The sequence below is a fragment of the Aquarana catesbeiana genome, linkage group LG06 (assembly GCF_042186555.1).
Source record: "Aquarana catesbeiana isolate 2022-GZ linkage group LG06, ASM4218655v1, whole genome shotgun sequence".
Classification (NCBI taxonomy): domain Eukaryota; kingdom Metazoa; phylum Chordata; class Amphibia; order Anura; family Ranidae; genus Aquarana; species Aquarana catesbeiana.
In genome coordinates, this window is record NC_133329.1 from 232541371 (window position 1) to 232558859 (window position 17489).

General features: G+C 38.8%; 1 protein-coding gene across 1 annotated transcript; it reads left to right on the forward strand.

Moving 5' to 3' along the window:
* Nucleotides 1–12283: 12283 nt before the first annotated feature.
* On the forward strand, nucleotides 12284–14473 carry LOC141146637 (hemoglobin subunit beta-3-like). Its single transcript, XM_073633049.1, has 3 exons — nucleotides 12284–12449; nucleotides 13533–13755; nucleotides 14245–14473. The coding sequence occupies exons 1-3, from the start codon at nucleotides 12358–12360 to the stop codon at nucleotides 14371–14373; spliced, it is 444 nt and encodes a 147-aa protein (XP_073489150.1). The 5' UTR covers nucleotides 12284–12357; the 3' UTR covers nucleotides 14374–14473.
* Nucleotides 14474–17489: the final 3016 nt, after the last annotated feature.

Sequence of the window (17489 nt, forward strand, 5' to 3'; positions counted from 1 at the left end):
AGCAGCTCTCATATTGTTAACTAAGGGCTGTGGGCAGACACATAAATTGGTGAAGGAATGCCTCCAATGAAAGGAATTAGATACGATATGTAACTTAAATTGTATAATTAATAAATAAATTAATTAATTAACTAACCAATTAGATGAATAGATAGTTGGCATTGTATGGCAACTCATGGTGATAGAGTACCCGCACACATGTAACGGACCTCAAGATGTAAGTACATGTACACATAAGTGCACACTACCGGGGGCCACGGCACACACCAATAAATAACTAGAGTGCATTATTAGAATACAAGTCAAATCAAACAAAGGTGTGTGCTTAAGTCTACATGCTATAAATATGACTTAGTAAAAATTATATATACATAGAAAACATATAAAACTTATAAAATATATAAAATGTAATATATAAAATTCATATATATAGAGTTTGGAGTGTGACTGTTTGAGGTTGTGAACAGGTGTCTTTTATACTGATAACAAGTTCAAACAGGTGCCATTAATACAGGTAATGAGTGGAGGACAGAGGAGCCTCTTAAAGAAGAAGATACAGGTCTGTGAGAGCCAGAAATCTTGCTTGTTTGTAGGTGACCAAATACTTCTTTTCCACCATAATTTGCAAATAAATTCTTTCAAAAATCAGACAATGTGATTGTCTGGATTTGTTACCACATTTTATCTCTCATAGTTGAGGTACACCTATGATGCCAATTACAGGCCTCTATTATCTTTTTAAGTGGGAGAACTTGCACAATTGGTGGCTGACTAAATACTTTTTTGCCCCTCTGTATTTGTAAAAAAATTTGAATACCATTTATCGTTTTTCTCCCACTTTACAATTATGTGCCACTTTGTGTTGATCTATCACATAAAATCCCAATAAAATACACTTAAGTTTTTGGTTGTAACATGACAAAATGTGGAAAATTGCAAGGGGTATGAATACCCTTTTAAGGCACTGTATTCATAGGTCGCGTATACATTTGTAAATGGTGTTCATACCACACATGTGAGGTATTGAAGTGAACGTTATAGCGAGAGTAATAATTCTAGCACCAGACTTCCTGTGTAACTCTAAATTAGTAACCTGTAAAGGCTTAAAAACAGTTGCCTATGGAGATATTTAAGTATCGTTGTTTGGCGCCGTTCCACGAGCGTGCACAATTTTAAAGTGTGATATGTTAGGTATCTATTTACTCTGTGTAACATCATCTTTTATATTTTACCAAACAAATGTATTGTGTTTTTGTGCATTCAAGTTCACTAAAGTGTAGTTTATCCCCCAAAAAAGTTGTGTTTAAAAAACCACTGGGCAAATACATTACATAAAATACATCTTATTCTCTAGGGCTTATATATAAAATGTTTTTGATTTTTACATATATGGGCAAGTGTCAGAATTGGCCCAGTGTTGAATTGGTTAAGGTTACATAGTTACATAGTTAGGTAGTTACATAGGTAAAAAATGTTTAGGATTTAAACCTACTTTAAGCAAGACCAATGATGGAAGATGGGTGGAAAAACTAATGCTGGATAAAACATTGGCTTATGAAGAAAAGAAAGCATCAGGTTATGAAGAGACAACAGCTCCGACAAGCATTTTATCCTATCCCAAAGAGCTAGGGAATGACAGGTGATAGGGGTTTGTAGGCATCTCCTGGTCCCATGGTTGGAGCCAAAGTATATTATCAATGACATGTGGATCACAATCCACTGCTTCTGTATTGACCCAAAGGGGTACTTTTTGGATGGCATGGTATTTTGGAAGTGGAACCAGCTGGACTGCAAGATAATATTTTGAAAGTTCTGAATATCTTATTTCCTTCTGATCTTGGAAGGCATGACCAGGCTGTGCCCATATAAAATGTGAAACACAAAGCTGCAGCATGCTAGGAAAGTATGATGGGACTGCTATAGGCAAAATTTCGAAGAGGCATAAAATCTTTGGCAGTCATGTCATTTTCACTATGGATATGCTGCCTAACCAGGATATCTGTAGGGAAAACTATTTTGACATAAGATCCGTCAAAAGGGTCAGCATGGGAGGATAATTTGCTCTATACAAAGTATCAGGATGTCAGTCTGCTACAATTTCTATAAAAAAATTGTGTCTTCCTACAAAATGATGTGGCTGTGTGCCACTCTTAGGCTGTGACACAGGGTGGCAGAGCTACTATGTTGGAAGTTGTCCATATTAGCTTTAAAAGACACTGATAGTTGCTCACATACACATCTGCTTTGATCAATCCAATACACTGCCAGTGAAAAGAAACCCCAGCCAGAATGATTGAGAGCAGCAGTTTGGACACATTTTCTGTTAATAACTAATATGGTGAGAATTTTCTTTTATTTTGTTGTATAAATGGGACAGAAAGTAAGGTAACAATCTCTCCAGTGGTAACACCCAACACAGGTTCTAACCATTCACCTCAAGATCCACAAGTGGAAAGTAGACTTTGGCTGGAGGTTAACTATGCTTTCTCCATGTGAGGCTAGCAGGATTGTGCATTTTTGTGATAATTATTACTATCAGGGTTAGAGGCAAACAAGGTGTTTGCCTTGGGCGACACTTTTCAGGGGGGTGGCGCTGCCAGCCAGGTGACCGCTCTATAGCCACATAATGGCTACAACATGGTCGTCCAGTTCTGGGAAGGTGTCTATTGATGTCCTCCCAGAACCGCCCACTGCGGTGTGCACCCGGTGCGAACTGTGAACTTCGGACACAGTGATCATAGATTGGGGTAAAGAGCCAATCACAGTGGTTCTTTACCATGTGATTAGCTGTGTCCAATCACAGCTGATCATGATATAAACACATTTGCCGCTTATCTGCATTTTTTTTCTCACGCTGTCACAGCATGAGAAGAGGAGCGAGCCAGTAACTGGCCAGTGTGAAAGGGGACATCTACACTGATAATCAGGGCACAGATCATCAGTGTCCTGATGATCAGTGCCGCCCCACAGTGTCATCAGTGCTGCCAATCTGTGCCAATCAGCGTTTCCAATTAGTGCCCATCAGTGATGCCAATCAGTACCCATCAGTGCTGCCAATCAGCGCCTCCTCACCAGTGCTGCATATCAGTGCCCATCAGTGCCGTCTATTAGTGCCATCAGTGCCGCCTATCACTGCCACCTATTAGTGCCCATCAGCGCTGCATATAAGTGCAGCTTCATCAGTGCCTCCTCATCAGTGCCCACCAGTGCCGCTTCATCCTCTGCCCTGCTGACCCCGCCCTATGTCCCACTAACCCCATGCTCTGCCCCATTGACCACATACGTAGCACTTGGACTAATCATTTCTCAGGGTCTGATGAGGAAGCCACAGCTGTTCACTGTGAATGGCTGCAGCTTCCTCAATGGACCCTGAGACAAGAACGGTATACCGTGGCTGGGGTGGGACAAATTTAGATGGGGAGGGGCACACGATTTTAGTCTTGTCTAGGGCAACACAAAACCAAAATACACCACTGATTACTATTAGGAAATCAAAATGAATAACTGATCATCAATTGATTGAAAACTCTTTTATGTTTATTTCTTATGTAAAGTAGTCTTATTTCTTTCCAACAGTTCCAACATGTTAAGATATATTACAGTTTTTTGAAAAATGTTATGACATCCACAATATGGTTCATACGTGACAGCAAGTAGCAGACATTTCCATAGGCCATTCTATCCTCCATTAGATATCCAATAGATAGCACTTTATTCAAGAAATATATTCAAAATACAATTATATAAAATATAATAATCATACACTCACACTAACTGATTTTCTGGGTTTTAGGGTGCTTAAAGGACTTCAACAAAGAAGCACAGTAACATACATATTGGCACTGTCCCACCAAAACATTGTCATGGATTAAACATTTTATCTGCTGCTTTTCCCTTCTTCTGAGTGTTTGGAATCTCTGCTACTAATCTTTCATCTCTGAGGGCACCAAGGCACTGCCACTGTGGTAAGTGAAGTACCAGACACACTTTCTTCATACAAATATGCATTTCTACTATAAATATTGAATATGTAATTTAATTCCAATCTAGGTTAAATACATTGCACAGAAACTCTGAGAAATGCTACATTTTCGACATATACAGTGCCTTGACCAAGTATTCATACCCCTTGAAATTTTCCACATTTTGTCAACCAAAAAAATAAATGCATTGCAAAGTTAATGTGGAGGTTCGATAGAGTTTTAAAAAGTGAAAAATCTTTAAGAAAGTTGGGGATAGTGGTAATGGGATCGCAGAGGAAAAGCAGGCAGCCAGTTTATAATGGTTGTGGTGAATATCTATCTATTTATAGTAGCTGACCGTGAGGCCGTCAGGGCCTGGGCTTTTACCCTTTTTCAACTGTTTCAGGGCATTCAGTGTCTCTTCTATTGACATTGGGAGGTCTAAATCTGTCGCTTCAGTCAAAGACAGTGGTGCTGGGCAGTATTGCGATAGGAAATCGTTTATCATTTGCGTGCATTCTGAGGTTGCGACAGACGCGGTTGGGGGGGGCAAGTTGTACAGTTGTGAAAAATAATGTACAAATTGGTCTGCAATGTCTACTGGGGAGGCTTTCACGTTACCAGAGGTATCTTTAATGGTGTGAATAGTATGTGCTGCTCATTTGACTTGAAGGGCCCTGGCCAGTAGTTTCCCGGATTTGTTACCGAATTCATAGAACAGTTTTTGAGATAGAGCGTATTTTCGTTTCAGTGTTGTGTGTAATTCCCCTAGTATTTCCTCCCAAGCCTGTCGTAACTCATTTAGTGATGATGTAGCCAGTGACAGTTTGTGAGCTTGTTCTAGCGAGCGAATGCGTGCCATCAGTTTTTCAATGTGTGCCTTTCTAAGTTTGTGCCTTTTGGCTGTTAAGGAGATGAGTTCCCCCCTGATGACACATTTATGGGCGGCCCAGATAGTAACAGGGGAGGATTCCTCTGGAGTGTTTTCCATGAAGTAATGGGAGAGGTTTTCATGTATTTTAATCGTAGAGTCTACATCTGTCAAAAGAGAGTTGTCGAGGTGCCAAATATTTGATCTAACGCGTGTATTCGGGAGTGTCAGAGTCATGGAGTTCGGGTTGTGGTCGAAGAGCAGCATGGGATCAATCGAGGTGTCAGTGAGCAAGGTCAAATCATTTTGTGAAATGAAGAAGTGGTCGATCCTAGAATATTTGTCATGAGGAGGTGAAAAGAAAGTGAAATCCTTAACATTCAGGTGCAATGTGCGCCATGTGTCATGTAAAGTTAGGTCACGAAGTAAAGTTTTTATCTTCCGAAGGGCTCTATAAGTCAGGGAGGATGCCCCATTCGAGGTGTCTAGTGGCGGGTTCAGAGCCACATTAAAGTCCCCCCACAATCAAGGTGCCATATTGAAAGCTCGTAAGTTGTTGCAAAGTGTTGCAGAAAAAGGAGACTTGTTGTGTGTTGGGGGCATAGAGATTCCCTATTGTCATGGGCCTATCATGTAGTGTACCCTTAATAAACAAGAAACGAGCATCCTTAAGGACTTCCGTTATCAGAATGGGGCAGTGTTTTGATATCAGGATGGATACTCCTTTTGATTTAGCCTCATCATTTGAAGCGTGGTATACAGTCGGTAAGTGGGGATTGTGAAGTTTGGGGATGCTGTCAGTCCTGAAATGGGTTTCTTGAATGAGGGCAATGTGTGCCTTGGACCTCTGAAGAGAATAGAGCAGTTGAGATCTTTTTTCGGGAGTGTTGAGTCCACGGATATTAATGGAGCAAAGTTTGAGTTTAATGGGGCACTTGCGGCGAGTTGTGGTGTGAAGCACTTGCGTGATTATCATCTGCCATGGTGAGGGGGAAGGGAGGGAGGGGAAAACCGTGTAGGCGTTTTTAGGTGGAGTCACTTAATGGGGTTAATGTATCGAATATTCTTGAGCCCTGTGTCGCTTAAGGTTTTCGTGTTACGGTTTTTAATCTGTTGTTGGTTGCCGGTTTTATAAGATAAGAAATGCAATCTCTAAGAGTGTACCGAAGAGAGGTGGCGGAACTCGCCGATGCACCTCAGTATGTCGTGGTATCGGAGAGGTACAGAGTGTGAACAATGCGGGCACTCGTAGTGGAATGTCTGCAGCTGGGCACACTACTGTGTGGGGGTTGACAACTAGGCAATCAGGAAGGTTAGGTGAAGGAGCAGTCCGAGAGATGCTCCAGCACAGGACAATAGTTGTAGATAGTGGAGGAGGGTAACCTCTCGGGAAAATTTGTTGGATGGGGGTAACCACAGTGTGAGAAGGAGGTATGTGGTAGGGTGTCATCAGCTAAGCAGTTCTAGCTTGCTCAACGGGGCGTCGAGTTGGAAGTGGTGTTATTATCCTTAAATGGAAGACGTTTGGGACGACCAGAACCCTTTCTAGAGCTGGCCGTCCGGCCAAACTGAGCTATCGGGGGAGAAGAGCCTTGGTGAGAGAGGTAAAGAAGAACCCAAAGATCACTGTGGCTGCATTCCAGAGATGCAGTCAGGAGATAGGAGAAAGTTGTAGAAAGTCGACCATCACTGCAGTCCTCCACCAGTCGGGGCTTTATGGCAGAGTGGCCTGACGGAAGCCTCTCCTCAGTGCAGGACACATGAAAGCCCGCATGGAGTTTGCTAAAAAACACCTGAAGGACTCCAAGATGGTGAGAAATAAGATTCTTTGGTCTGATGAGACCAAGATGGCCTTAGTTCTAAGCGGTATGTGTGGAGAAAACCAGGCACTGCTCATCACCTTTCCAATACAGTCCCAACAGTGAAGCATGGTGGTGGCAGCATCATGCTGTGGGGGTGTTTTTCAGCTGCAGGGACAGGACGACTGGTTGCAATCAAGGGGAAGATGAATGCGGCCAAGTACAGGGATATCCTGGACGAAAACCTTCTCCAGAGTGCTCAGGACCTCAGACTGGGCTGAAGGTTTACCTTCCAACAAGACAATGACCCTAAGAACACAGCTAAAACAACGAAGGAGTGGCTTCACAACAACTCCATGACTGTTCTTGAATGGCCCAGCCAGAGCCCTGACCTAAACCCAATTGAGCATCTCTGGAGAGACCTAAAAATGGCTGTCCACCAATGTTTACCATCCAAACTGACAGAACTAGAGAGGATCTGCAAGGAGGAATGGCAGAGGATCCCCAAATCCAGGTGTGAAAAACTTGTTGCGTCTTTCCCAAAAAGACTCATGGCTGTATTAGATCAAAAGGGTGCTTTTACTAAATACTGAGCAAAGGGTCTGAATACTTAGGACCATGTGATATTTCAGTTTTTCTTTTTTAATAAATCTGCAAAAATGTCAACAATTCTGTGTTTTTCTGTCAATAAAAATGAACTTAAATGATTTTAGCAAATGGCTGCAATATAACAAAGAGTGAAAAATTTAAGGGGGTCTGAATACTTTCCGTTCCCACTGTGTATATATATATATATATATATATATATATATATATAAAAAAAGTCCAAAGGGTTGCTGCACTTAAAAACTTTCGGTTGCTTTATTTCACATAGTCACGTGGAAAAATTACAAAGCAAGTACAATCTTTCCAGACGAAATCATGGCAATAGATGCCTATACAATACAGATATGGATGGATTACGTTTCGGGCTAGTATGCTTGCGCCCTTCCTAAGACCTGTCAAAGCATATCTAACAGATTCAGTGCAATCAATCATTTAAATACAAATTAGTGGGATACATCACATGTGGAAACAATGTGGTTAATTGGTTCAATTCATAGTATATTCAGCACCTATGCAGATGCGTGTATTTATACCATAGACATAAGATCTAACAAATAGCAGCCGACATCTCTATTTCTTCATTCTTATTCTCCAAATATGTTCTATTACCCTATGAAAAATACATACATAGATAGAATGAGTATATCTATATACAGACCTCCCTATTTCAAAACACGTTTACATTTTTTTTTCTTTTGTATAATCACTTGTAAATCAAAATCATTAAACAAACAAATAAAGATCCAAATCAACATTTAAACCATGTGGAACAATAGTATTTAAAAAATGTATCCAGTATACTTCCCTTTTTCTCAAAATCATTTCACGGTTTCCCCCCTCCTGTTTTTCTCTATTCCCTCTAGGACCATATATTTTAATTGTGATACATTGTGTCCAAATTCCACGAAGTGTCTCGCTAGCGGTAGGTGTGTTAATTTGTCACGTATTGAATATTTATGTCTTGCTATCCTATCTTTTACTTTTTGTGTAGTTTCTCCAACATACACTAAACCACATGGGCACTTGATGGCATATATTACATATGATGATTGGCAGGTGTAATATCCACGTATAGGGATATTGAAGCCCCTATGTGGATGTGTAAAAAATTTTCCTTTTATCATAGAATTGCATTGTATGCATGACAAACACGGATATGATCCTAAATTTTTTTGTCCTAAAAATGTTGGTTTTATGATTGTAGATATAGGTTGGTCCGATTTTATTAATCAGACCCGTATTGTTTTGCCTTTCCTATACGAGGACATGGGGGATTCCAGAATTCTTGTATCAACGGGTAACTAGTTCTTAAAAGGTTCCAATGTTTCTTAACTATCTGGGAATTTTTTTTAGAAAAAGGGTGGTACTGCATAATAAAGGGAATTCTCTTTGTTTCTCTATGGGTTGTTTTATTATGGTCAGTATTGAAAGATTCCATATCAACCAAGGTTCGAGGGCATTTTCTATTGATAAGTTTATTTTTCATTTCTTTAAGTCTCTGGTCACGGCACAGGGGATCACTCACGATCCGCTGTACCCTCAACATTTGACTTTTTGGAATTGACAAGAAAACATTAGGAGGATGAAAACTATTAAAGTGTAGTAATTGGTTACGGTATGTGGGTTTCACATACAGATCAGTAATGATCTGCCTGTTACTCAGCTTCAATGTAGTGTCTAAAAAAGAAATCTCATCTTTACCGATTTCGATATTAAACTTAAGGCCAGATATTAAATAATTGATATACCTATCGAACAGAAATAGGCTCTCCATGTTGTCATCCCATATAGCAAAAATATCGTCCACAAATCTATACCAACATTGGCAATGTTTAAGAAATAGCTCATTCACATAAATAAAAGAAGTTTCTATCATGTTCATAAATGCGTTCGCATATGGGGGTGCAACATTTGAACCCATCGCTGCCCCATTTAGTTGCAGAAAATGGGTACCCTTGAAGAGAAAATAATTCTCCTCAAGGATAATTCTCAAAAGTTCAAGAAGGAACGAAATCTGTTCAGTTTTATAAATACCTGACTGAGTTAACAATCGCTGACATGCCTCAATTCCCAAACTATGAGGGATGAGAGTAAACAGACTAGAGACGACCCATGATATCAGGATGGAATCTGGTGACAACTTTATATCTTAGATTTTAGTCAAAAAATCTGTAGTATCTTTTATATATGATTTGGTGTTCATCAATAATGGAGTTAAACAATTATCCAAATATTGTGCTAAATGGGTTGTCACAGATCCCATACCCAATACAATGGGATGTCCCGGGGGATTTTTAGGGTCTTTATGGATTTTTGGTAACATATATCGTACCGGTGTAACTGGATATTCACATACCAAAAATTCCATAGTTTCATCATCAATAATTTTATCTTTAACCGGATTTTTTGACTAAAATCCAAGATATAAAGTTGTCACCAGATTCCATTCTGATATCATGGGACGTCTCTAGTCTGTTTACTATCATCCCTCATAGTTTGGAAATTGAGGCATGTCAGCGATTGTTAACCCAGTCAGGTATTTATAAAACTGAATAAATTTCGTTCCTTCTTGAACTTTTGAGAATTATCCTTGAGGAGAATTATTTTCTCTTCAAGGATACCCATTTTCTGCAACTAAATGGGGCAGCGATGGGTTCAAATGTTGCACCCTCATATGCGAACGCATTTATGAACATGATAGAAACTTCTTTTATTTATGTGAATAAGCTATTTCTTAAACATTGCCAATGTTGGTATAGGTTTGTGGACGATATTTTCGCTATATGGGATGACAACATGGAGAGCCTATTTCTGTTCGATAGGTATATCAATTATTTAATACCTGGCCTTAAGTTTAATATCGAAATCGGTAAAGATGAGATTTCTTTTTTAGACACTACATTGAAGCTGAGTAACAGGCAGATTATTATTGATCTGTATGTGAAACCCACATACCGTAACCAATTACTACACTTTAATAGTTTTCATCCTCCTAATGTTTTCTCGTCAATTCCAAAAAGTCAGATGTTGAGGGTACAGCGGATCGTGAGTGATCCCCTGTGCCGTGACCAGAGACTTAAAGAAATTAAAAATAAACTTATCAATAGAAGATGCCCTCGAACCTTGGTTGATATGGAATCTTTCAATACTGACCATAATAAAACAACCCATAGAGAAACAAAGAGAATTCCCTTTATTATGCAGTACCACCCTTTTTCTAAAAACATTTCCCAGATAGTTAAGAAACATTGGAACCTTTTAAGAACTAGTTACCCGATGATACAAGAATTCTGGAATCCCCTCATGTCCTCGTATAGGAAAGGCAAAACAATACGGGTCCGATTAATAAAATCGGACCAACCTATATCTACAATCATAAAACCAACATTTTTAGGACAAAAAAATTTAGGATCATATCCATGTTTGTCATGCATACAATGCAATTCTATGATAAAAGGAACATTTTTTACACATCCACATAGGGGCTTCAATATCCCTATACGTGGATATTATCATCATATGTAATATATGCCATCAAGTGCCCATGCGGTTTAGTGTATGTTGGAGAAACTACACAAAAAGTAAAAGATAGGATAGCAAGACATAAATATTCAATACGTGACAAATTAACACAACTACCGCTAGCGAGACACTTTGTGGAATTTGGACACAATGTATCACAATTAAAGTATATGGTCCTAGAGGGAATAGAGAAAAACAGGAGGGGGGGAAACCGTGAAATGATTTTGAGAAAAAGGGAAATATACTGGATACATTTTTTAAATACTATTGCTCCACACGGTTTAAATGTTGATTTGGATTTTTATTTGTTTGTTTAATGATTTTGATTTACAAGTGATTATACAAACGAAGAAAAAATGTAAACGTGTTTTGAAATAGGGAGATCTGTATATAGATATACTCATTCTATCTATGTATGTATTTTTCATAGGTTAATAGAACATATTTGGAGAATAAGAATGAAGAGATAGAGAGCTGCTATTTGTTAGATCTTGTGTCTATGGTGTAAAAAACACGTATCTGCATAGGTGCTGAATATACTATGAATTGAACCAATTAACCACATTGTTTCCACATGTGATGTATCCCACTAATTTGTATTTAAATGATTGATTGCAGTGGTTCTGTTAGATATGCTTTGATGGATCTTAGGAAGGGCGCAAGCATACTATCCTGAAACGTAATCCATCCATATCTGTATTGTATAGGCATCTATTGGCATGATTTCGTCTGGAAAGATTGTACTTGCTTTGTAATTTTTCCACATGATTATGTGAAATAAAGCAACCAAAAGTTTTTAAGTGCAGCAACCCTTTGGACTTTTTTTCTATATATAAGGTCAGTGGGAGGACCTGATTGCTGGCACTGAATCGTAAGCTGGGTGCGGTTCTCCTCTACGATTTGAATATATATATATATATATATATATATATATATATACATGTATATATATATATATATATATATATATATATATATATATATATATATATATATATATACATATATACTGTATATATATATATACATATATGTATATATATATATATATATATATATATATATATGCATTATTATAGCCCTGCTATTAGAAATGACTAATGACTAATATATGGAAAGTATGTATCCAAATTATAGGTTAACTCAATATTTTCTATTTCATGTCTGTACACTAGAATAACATTCAATACATTTCTTTATAAAAAATGTATAATACCTGTAACACATGAAATCTGTTGCCATGTTTCATGAAAGACATCTGTAAAAATTGGGTGCTCTGTGTCGAGAATTGTATCTGTTGCACAGCTGTTTATGTCTTATCTGCTTTTAACTTATGCATGTTGAGACCAAGTTCTGTGCGATCAGCATGTAGCCATAGAAAATAAGCTATGAACAAGGCATGATGTAAAACAGCATAGTCAGTGATATGATTCACTTATCAGTTTAAACAGAGATACAATACTATGACAAAGCACAAATGAAATGTAGGTGTGACTTACAAAGCTGACTATAAATAAAATGGGGAGAAAGTTATGTTTGCCATCCAACATCTACTTCTTGAAGCAGGAGCTACTCTCATCTGACTCAATCCACCACCATGGTTCACTGGACTGCTGAAGAGAAAGCCGCCATCAACTCTGTGTGGCAGAAGGTCGATGTTGAACAGGATGGACATGAAGCACTTACCAGGTATAACAACTTCCCTTGGTGTTGCTACTTTTTCAGAATCTCTCTACTATGCTACCAGTATTTTCTAACCTGAATCATTTAACAGTCTTCTAATTCTTTATTATTTCCATGGTTGCAAAATTGCAAAATGTAATTTAACTTAACAAAGAAAATAAATCTGATAATAGTTTTCCTTGTTTGTTGCATATTTTACACCTCTACTGTTTTTAAATTGTCCAAAGCCCATCATTGTGACTGTGAATTAGAGGAATAGAAAGCTATGAGAAATCTCTCCAGTGGGGCCACAGACAGAAAAAAAACAACCTGGGAGAGATTCCAACCTTTTACCCACTCTATCCAAATGGAAAAAAAGAGGAATCAGTTATTTACTTCTGTCTGTGTCCCCAATAGGTGTAACCACCTTTTCTGTTTGTCCTGGTCACCATTATCACCTAGACTGAAAATGAGAGAAAATCCCAAAGCTTGATTTGCCACCAGAACAGGAATAGAAGGGAAATCTTCTCAAGGGGACACTAGTTCTGGTGACTAATGTCTAAGAGGGGATTTTCAACATTACAAAGAAATTTCCTCTCACTTCCTGTTGTGGCTATAGGACAAGAAGTGAACGGAAATCTCTCCAATGGGACACAGGTAGAAAAAAAAAAAAAACTAACCAAGGTTATAATCTTCCACTACTCTCTGGCTTGTTACGTTAATCTGTGCAAATATTTTAATTAAAATAATACTTTTCATGTATTTTACCAAAATTATATTTGTAATTTATTAATCTTTACTGATGTTTCTTTCTGTTATTTTGTTTTCTTTCCTAAAATGGGACTTCCTGCACTATAGTGTACTAAATGTTAGTTTTGAAAGTAACATATATCTTTAAACAGTGTGATAACATTTTTTAGTATTCATATCCTTGCACACATACAAGCAAGTAATATTTGGTACAAGTTCACAGGTACATACCACTCAGTCATACAGGTACTGCATGATACCCATGAAGTTGTATTTATTCATTGCTGATGTATATACTGTATGTTTGAAGGTTCCTGGTGGAAAATATTAATCAAACATGTTTTCTTTCATTTTTCATAGGCTGTTTATAGTCTACCCCTGGACCCAGAGGTATTTCAGCACCTTTGGAGATCTCTCCAGTCCAGCTGCAATTGCTGGTAATCCTAAGGTGCACGCACATGGCAAGAAGGTTTTGGGAGCTATTGGCAATGCCATCCATCACCTAGACAACGTGAAGGGCACTCTGCACAAACTCAGTGAAGAACATGCTAACCAACTGCATGTGGATCCTGAGAACTTTAGGGTATTAATCTTAATATTTTATTTAACACTGGGCTTGATTGCTTTCTATTGACCAAACAGAAATGTGCTTTATGACCCTATCAACTTTGTGAGTATATTTGAATCAAAAATGTCCATTTTGAGAAGTAAGAAATATTTAAAAACCCAAGCATTCTTTTTTTTCTGCTGTTTGTGTCTAATGGGGGAAGATTTCCACATGCTTTCTGTCTTAGAGACTAAACAGGAAGTGTGAGGGAATCTATAAAAGTTTTAGAAAACAAAACCTCTTATACAATTTGAAATTGACTATGTGCCCCCATTAGAGGATGACCTTTCACCTCTGGTTCTGGAGACAATTGTATACACAAATAGGGAAACTTTTTTGCGTTTTGCTTTGGGTAACTAAAGCAGCTGTTATATATTATTATTTTTCTAATTAAATATTTTGATAAAGTAATTATTTGCTGAAATACTAATAACAAATTTTTTGGTTTGTTTGTTTTTTATGTAGCGTCTTGGAGAAGTGTTGATTGTTGTCCTGGCTGCCAAACTGGGAAAAGCCTTTAGTCCTCAAGTCCAGCATGCATTGGAGAAGTTCATTGCTGTCCTGGTTGATGCTCTTAGCCACAGCTATCACTAAACAACAACATGAAAAGAAATCAGCATAGTTTTCACTGAGGCTGTGTATTAATGTGTGTTCCGTTTTCAGCACATGTAATAAAAAAAAACTTGAAAAAAGTTCCCTTCTGTAATGTCATATTTATTTTTAAATGCTAAATTAACAATATGGCCTTTAAATGAAAATTCCTGTATGCCCTATCTATTCTGACCACGAAAATCAGAGCTGGTCAAAGTACGTCCCTCCGTCATACTCTGCCCTGCTTTGCTCTCCTCTCTCCCCCCTCACCCCCTCTTTCCTACCTGTCAGCTGTGTCTGTGTCTCTGTCTCCACCCCGCTGCTACTACTATTAAAAATAAAAAGCCTACAATGGTCACTGTCAGCTCCTCTATTAGAGGCTGGCATATCACACTAGGCAAGTCCTTTGTAAAAATGAGAAGTCTAAATACCTCTTTAGAGCTATCTTCAGGCCGGTCAAGTGACTCGCAGCCGCTTTACATCTAAGAGACGAAGCTTCTGCGGAGGAGACAAGTGGCCACTTGATCTCCTCGGCTGACGTCAGAGGGAGATCACGGCTCCTCCCGCAGAAGACATCCATCGGAGCTGTAAAGCGACCGCGAGTCATGTGACCAGCCTGAAAACAGCTGAAATTCGTTATTTAGAACGCTTGTGTTTTTAAAGCCACTGACATAGTGTGTTATGCCAGCCTCTAATAGAGGGGCTGGCATAGTCTTATATATAAAAGTTAACAAACCCTTTAACACCATTTTAAGTTGGGTTTCTAACAGTCTAGAATCACCTGCTGTGTGTTTACATTAGAGGGCTTCTCTATAGAAAATACCTAAGATTTTGTACTTCTTTTGGAATTCTGTATGGAATGCCTATAGCTACAGAGGTAAATGCTGACTTGTAGAGCCAGGAATGCGTAACCTGCAGAGTGAAGGGGTCAGAAGTGGGTAATCTACAAAATGAAGGGATCAGGAGTTGTTAACCTACAGAGTAAAGGGGACAGGAGTGGGTAACCTACAAAGCAAAGGGGTCACAGTGGGTAAGCTACAGAGCATAGGGGTCAGGAGTAAAGGACACAAACTCATACACTCTTATGCCCTGTACACACGATAGGATTTTCCGACCACAAAACTCATGTTTTTCTTCGACGGATGTTGGCTCAATCTTGACTTGCATACACACGGTCACACAAATCTTGTCGGTGATTCCGAACGTCAAGAACACGATGATGTACAACACGTACTCTAAGCTGAGAAAAATGAAGTTCAATAGCCAGTGCGGCTCTTCTGCTTGATTCCGAGCATGCGTGGAATTTTGTGCGTCGGAATTGTGTACACACGATCCGAATTTACGAGAATGGATTTTGTTTTTTGGAAAATTTGAGATCCAGATCTCAAATTTTGTGTGTTGGAAATTCCGATGGAAAATGTCCAATGGAGCCTACACACAGTCGGAATTTCCGACAACAAGCTCCCATCGAACATTTTCTATCGGAAAATCCTATCGTGTGTACGGGGCATAACACACTAATGCATACACACACACATACATATACACTTGCACCAGGGCTGCCAAAAGAGGGGTAGAGCTAGCCCTCCTATACTGGGCCAAAACCCATCAGATTAATGGGGGGGGGGGTAGGGCAGAGAGCAGACTTTTTATTTCTCCTTGTGTGCAGGCAGCCCTTAGACTGTGCCTTCAAAAAAGTAAAGCAAAGTTCCCTAGGACCCAATGGTTCTGCAAAAGGACCCAGGAGCAGAGAGGGAACTTTTTCTCTCTTTTGTGTGCAAGCGGAAAACTCACAAATGCCACAGCTCCCAACAATTAAATGAGCAAGTAAATGAATGTGACATTTAACCAATGTTATGAATAGGCCTTTTTTTTATTATATTACTAACTTAAATATTTATAATAACTATAAATAACATGTTATTAGATTTTTATTTCAGGAGTATATAAAGTATATATATGAGTTTGGCAATTCTAGAGAAATTATTAAATAATGCATTACGATTTACAAAAACCCATTCGATTTTGGTCGACTAAAATGTACTGGACATTTTAGTCTACTAAAATATGACTAACACTAAAACAATTCAGATGACTAAAATACCACTAAAACTAAAATGGCATTTTAGTCAAAACACTATGAGTAAAACAAAATTTAAATTTGACATCAAAATTAACACTGATCCCATCTTCTACGGCAGAAAATCAGTATAGATTGTAATATCAGCCACAACTACATGGAAAGGCTTAGCACTGCACTACCTTATTTTCCAAGTACCGGTATGTTGCTGACCTAAACACATCACAGTGCTACTTAGAGCCAATGTCATCAGATTATTGTTCCACAACCCTGGAGTGGTGGGGATAGGGGGTCTACTATCAGTCCTCATGATTACCCTTAGCGCAGAGGTAACAGTCAGGCATTTTGTAATGGATTCCTGTTTGTCAGTATATAGTTATATTTATAAGTTAATAGGGTTTGCTGGCCTGGTCAGTGCTAAAGGGGCTGAGAGTAATCAGAAAAGAAAGAGAAATAGTAGGGAGAAATTTAGATTAGTAGACATTGTTCTGTTCAGCATCTGTGTTCTCTATCCATTGACATTATTTTTATTTAACAAAATAATCCTGGCTGTAGGCACCAGGGTCTGAAAAGTAAAATACACTATTATGCATGTACCTGTGTCCCTGTCATGGTTATGCAATAGAGTTTTCTGTCAGCTTACCTGTTTCCATGTGTTCATCTCTAAAGACCAGCTGCCTCTCACCTGACTGGTTTTATAACCTCTCCTCTAAGCATGGCCCCACCCCAGGCCCTATCAGGGAACCCTATATTAACCTGTGCACTGCAAGCCAGCAGTGCTGATTAACCATTGTGTGTTAGCTTTCGTGTGTACTTGCTGTGTTTCCTACGTCTGATTCCAGTTACCGACTTTGGCCTGTTCTTAACTATTCCTGTCTGCTCGTGACCCTGACCTTTGGCGTGTCCCCGACCATCCCTGTTTGCCTGTGACCCTGAACCGTGGCGTGAACTCTGTTGTCCTTGTCTGCTTGTGGCCCCGACCTTGGCTTGTCCCTTACTTTCCTTGCTCCAGCCTGCTGCCTCCTTCCTCTTCTCCTGT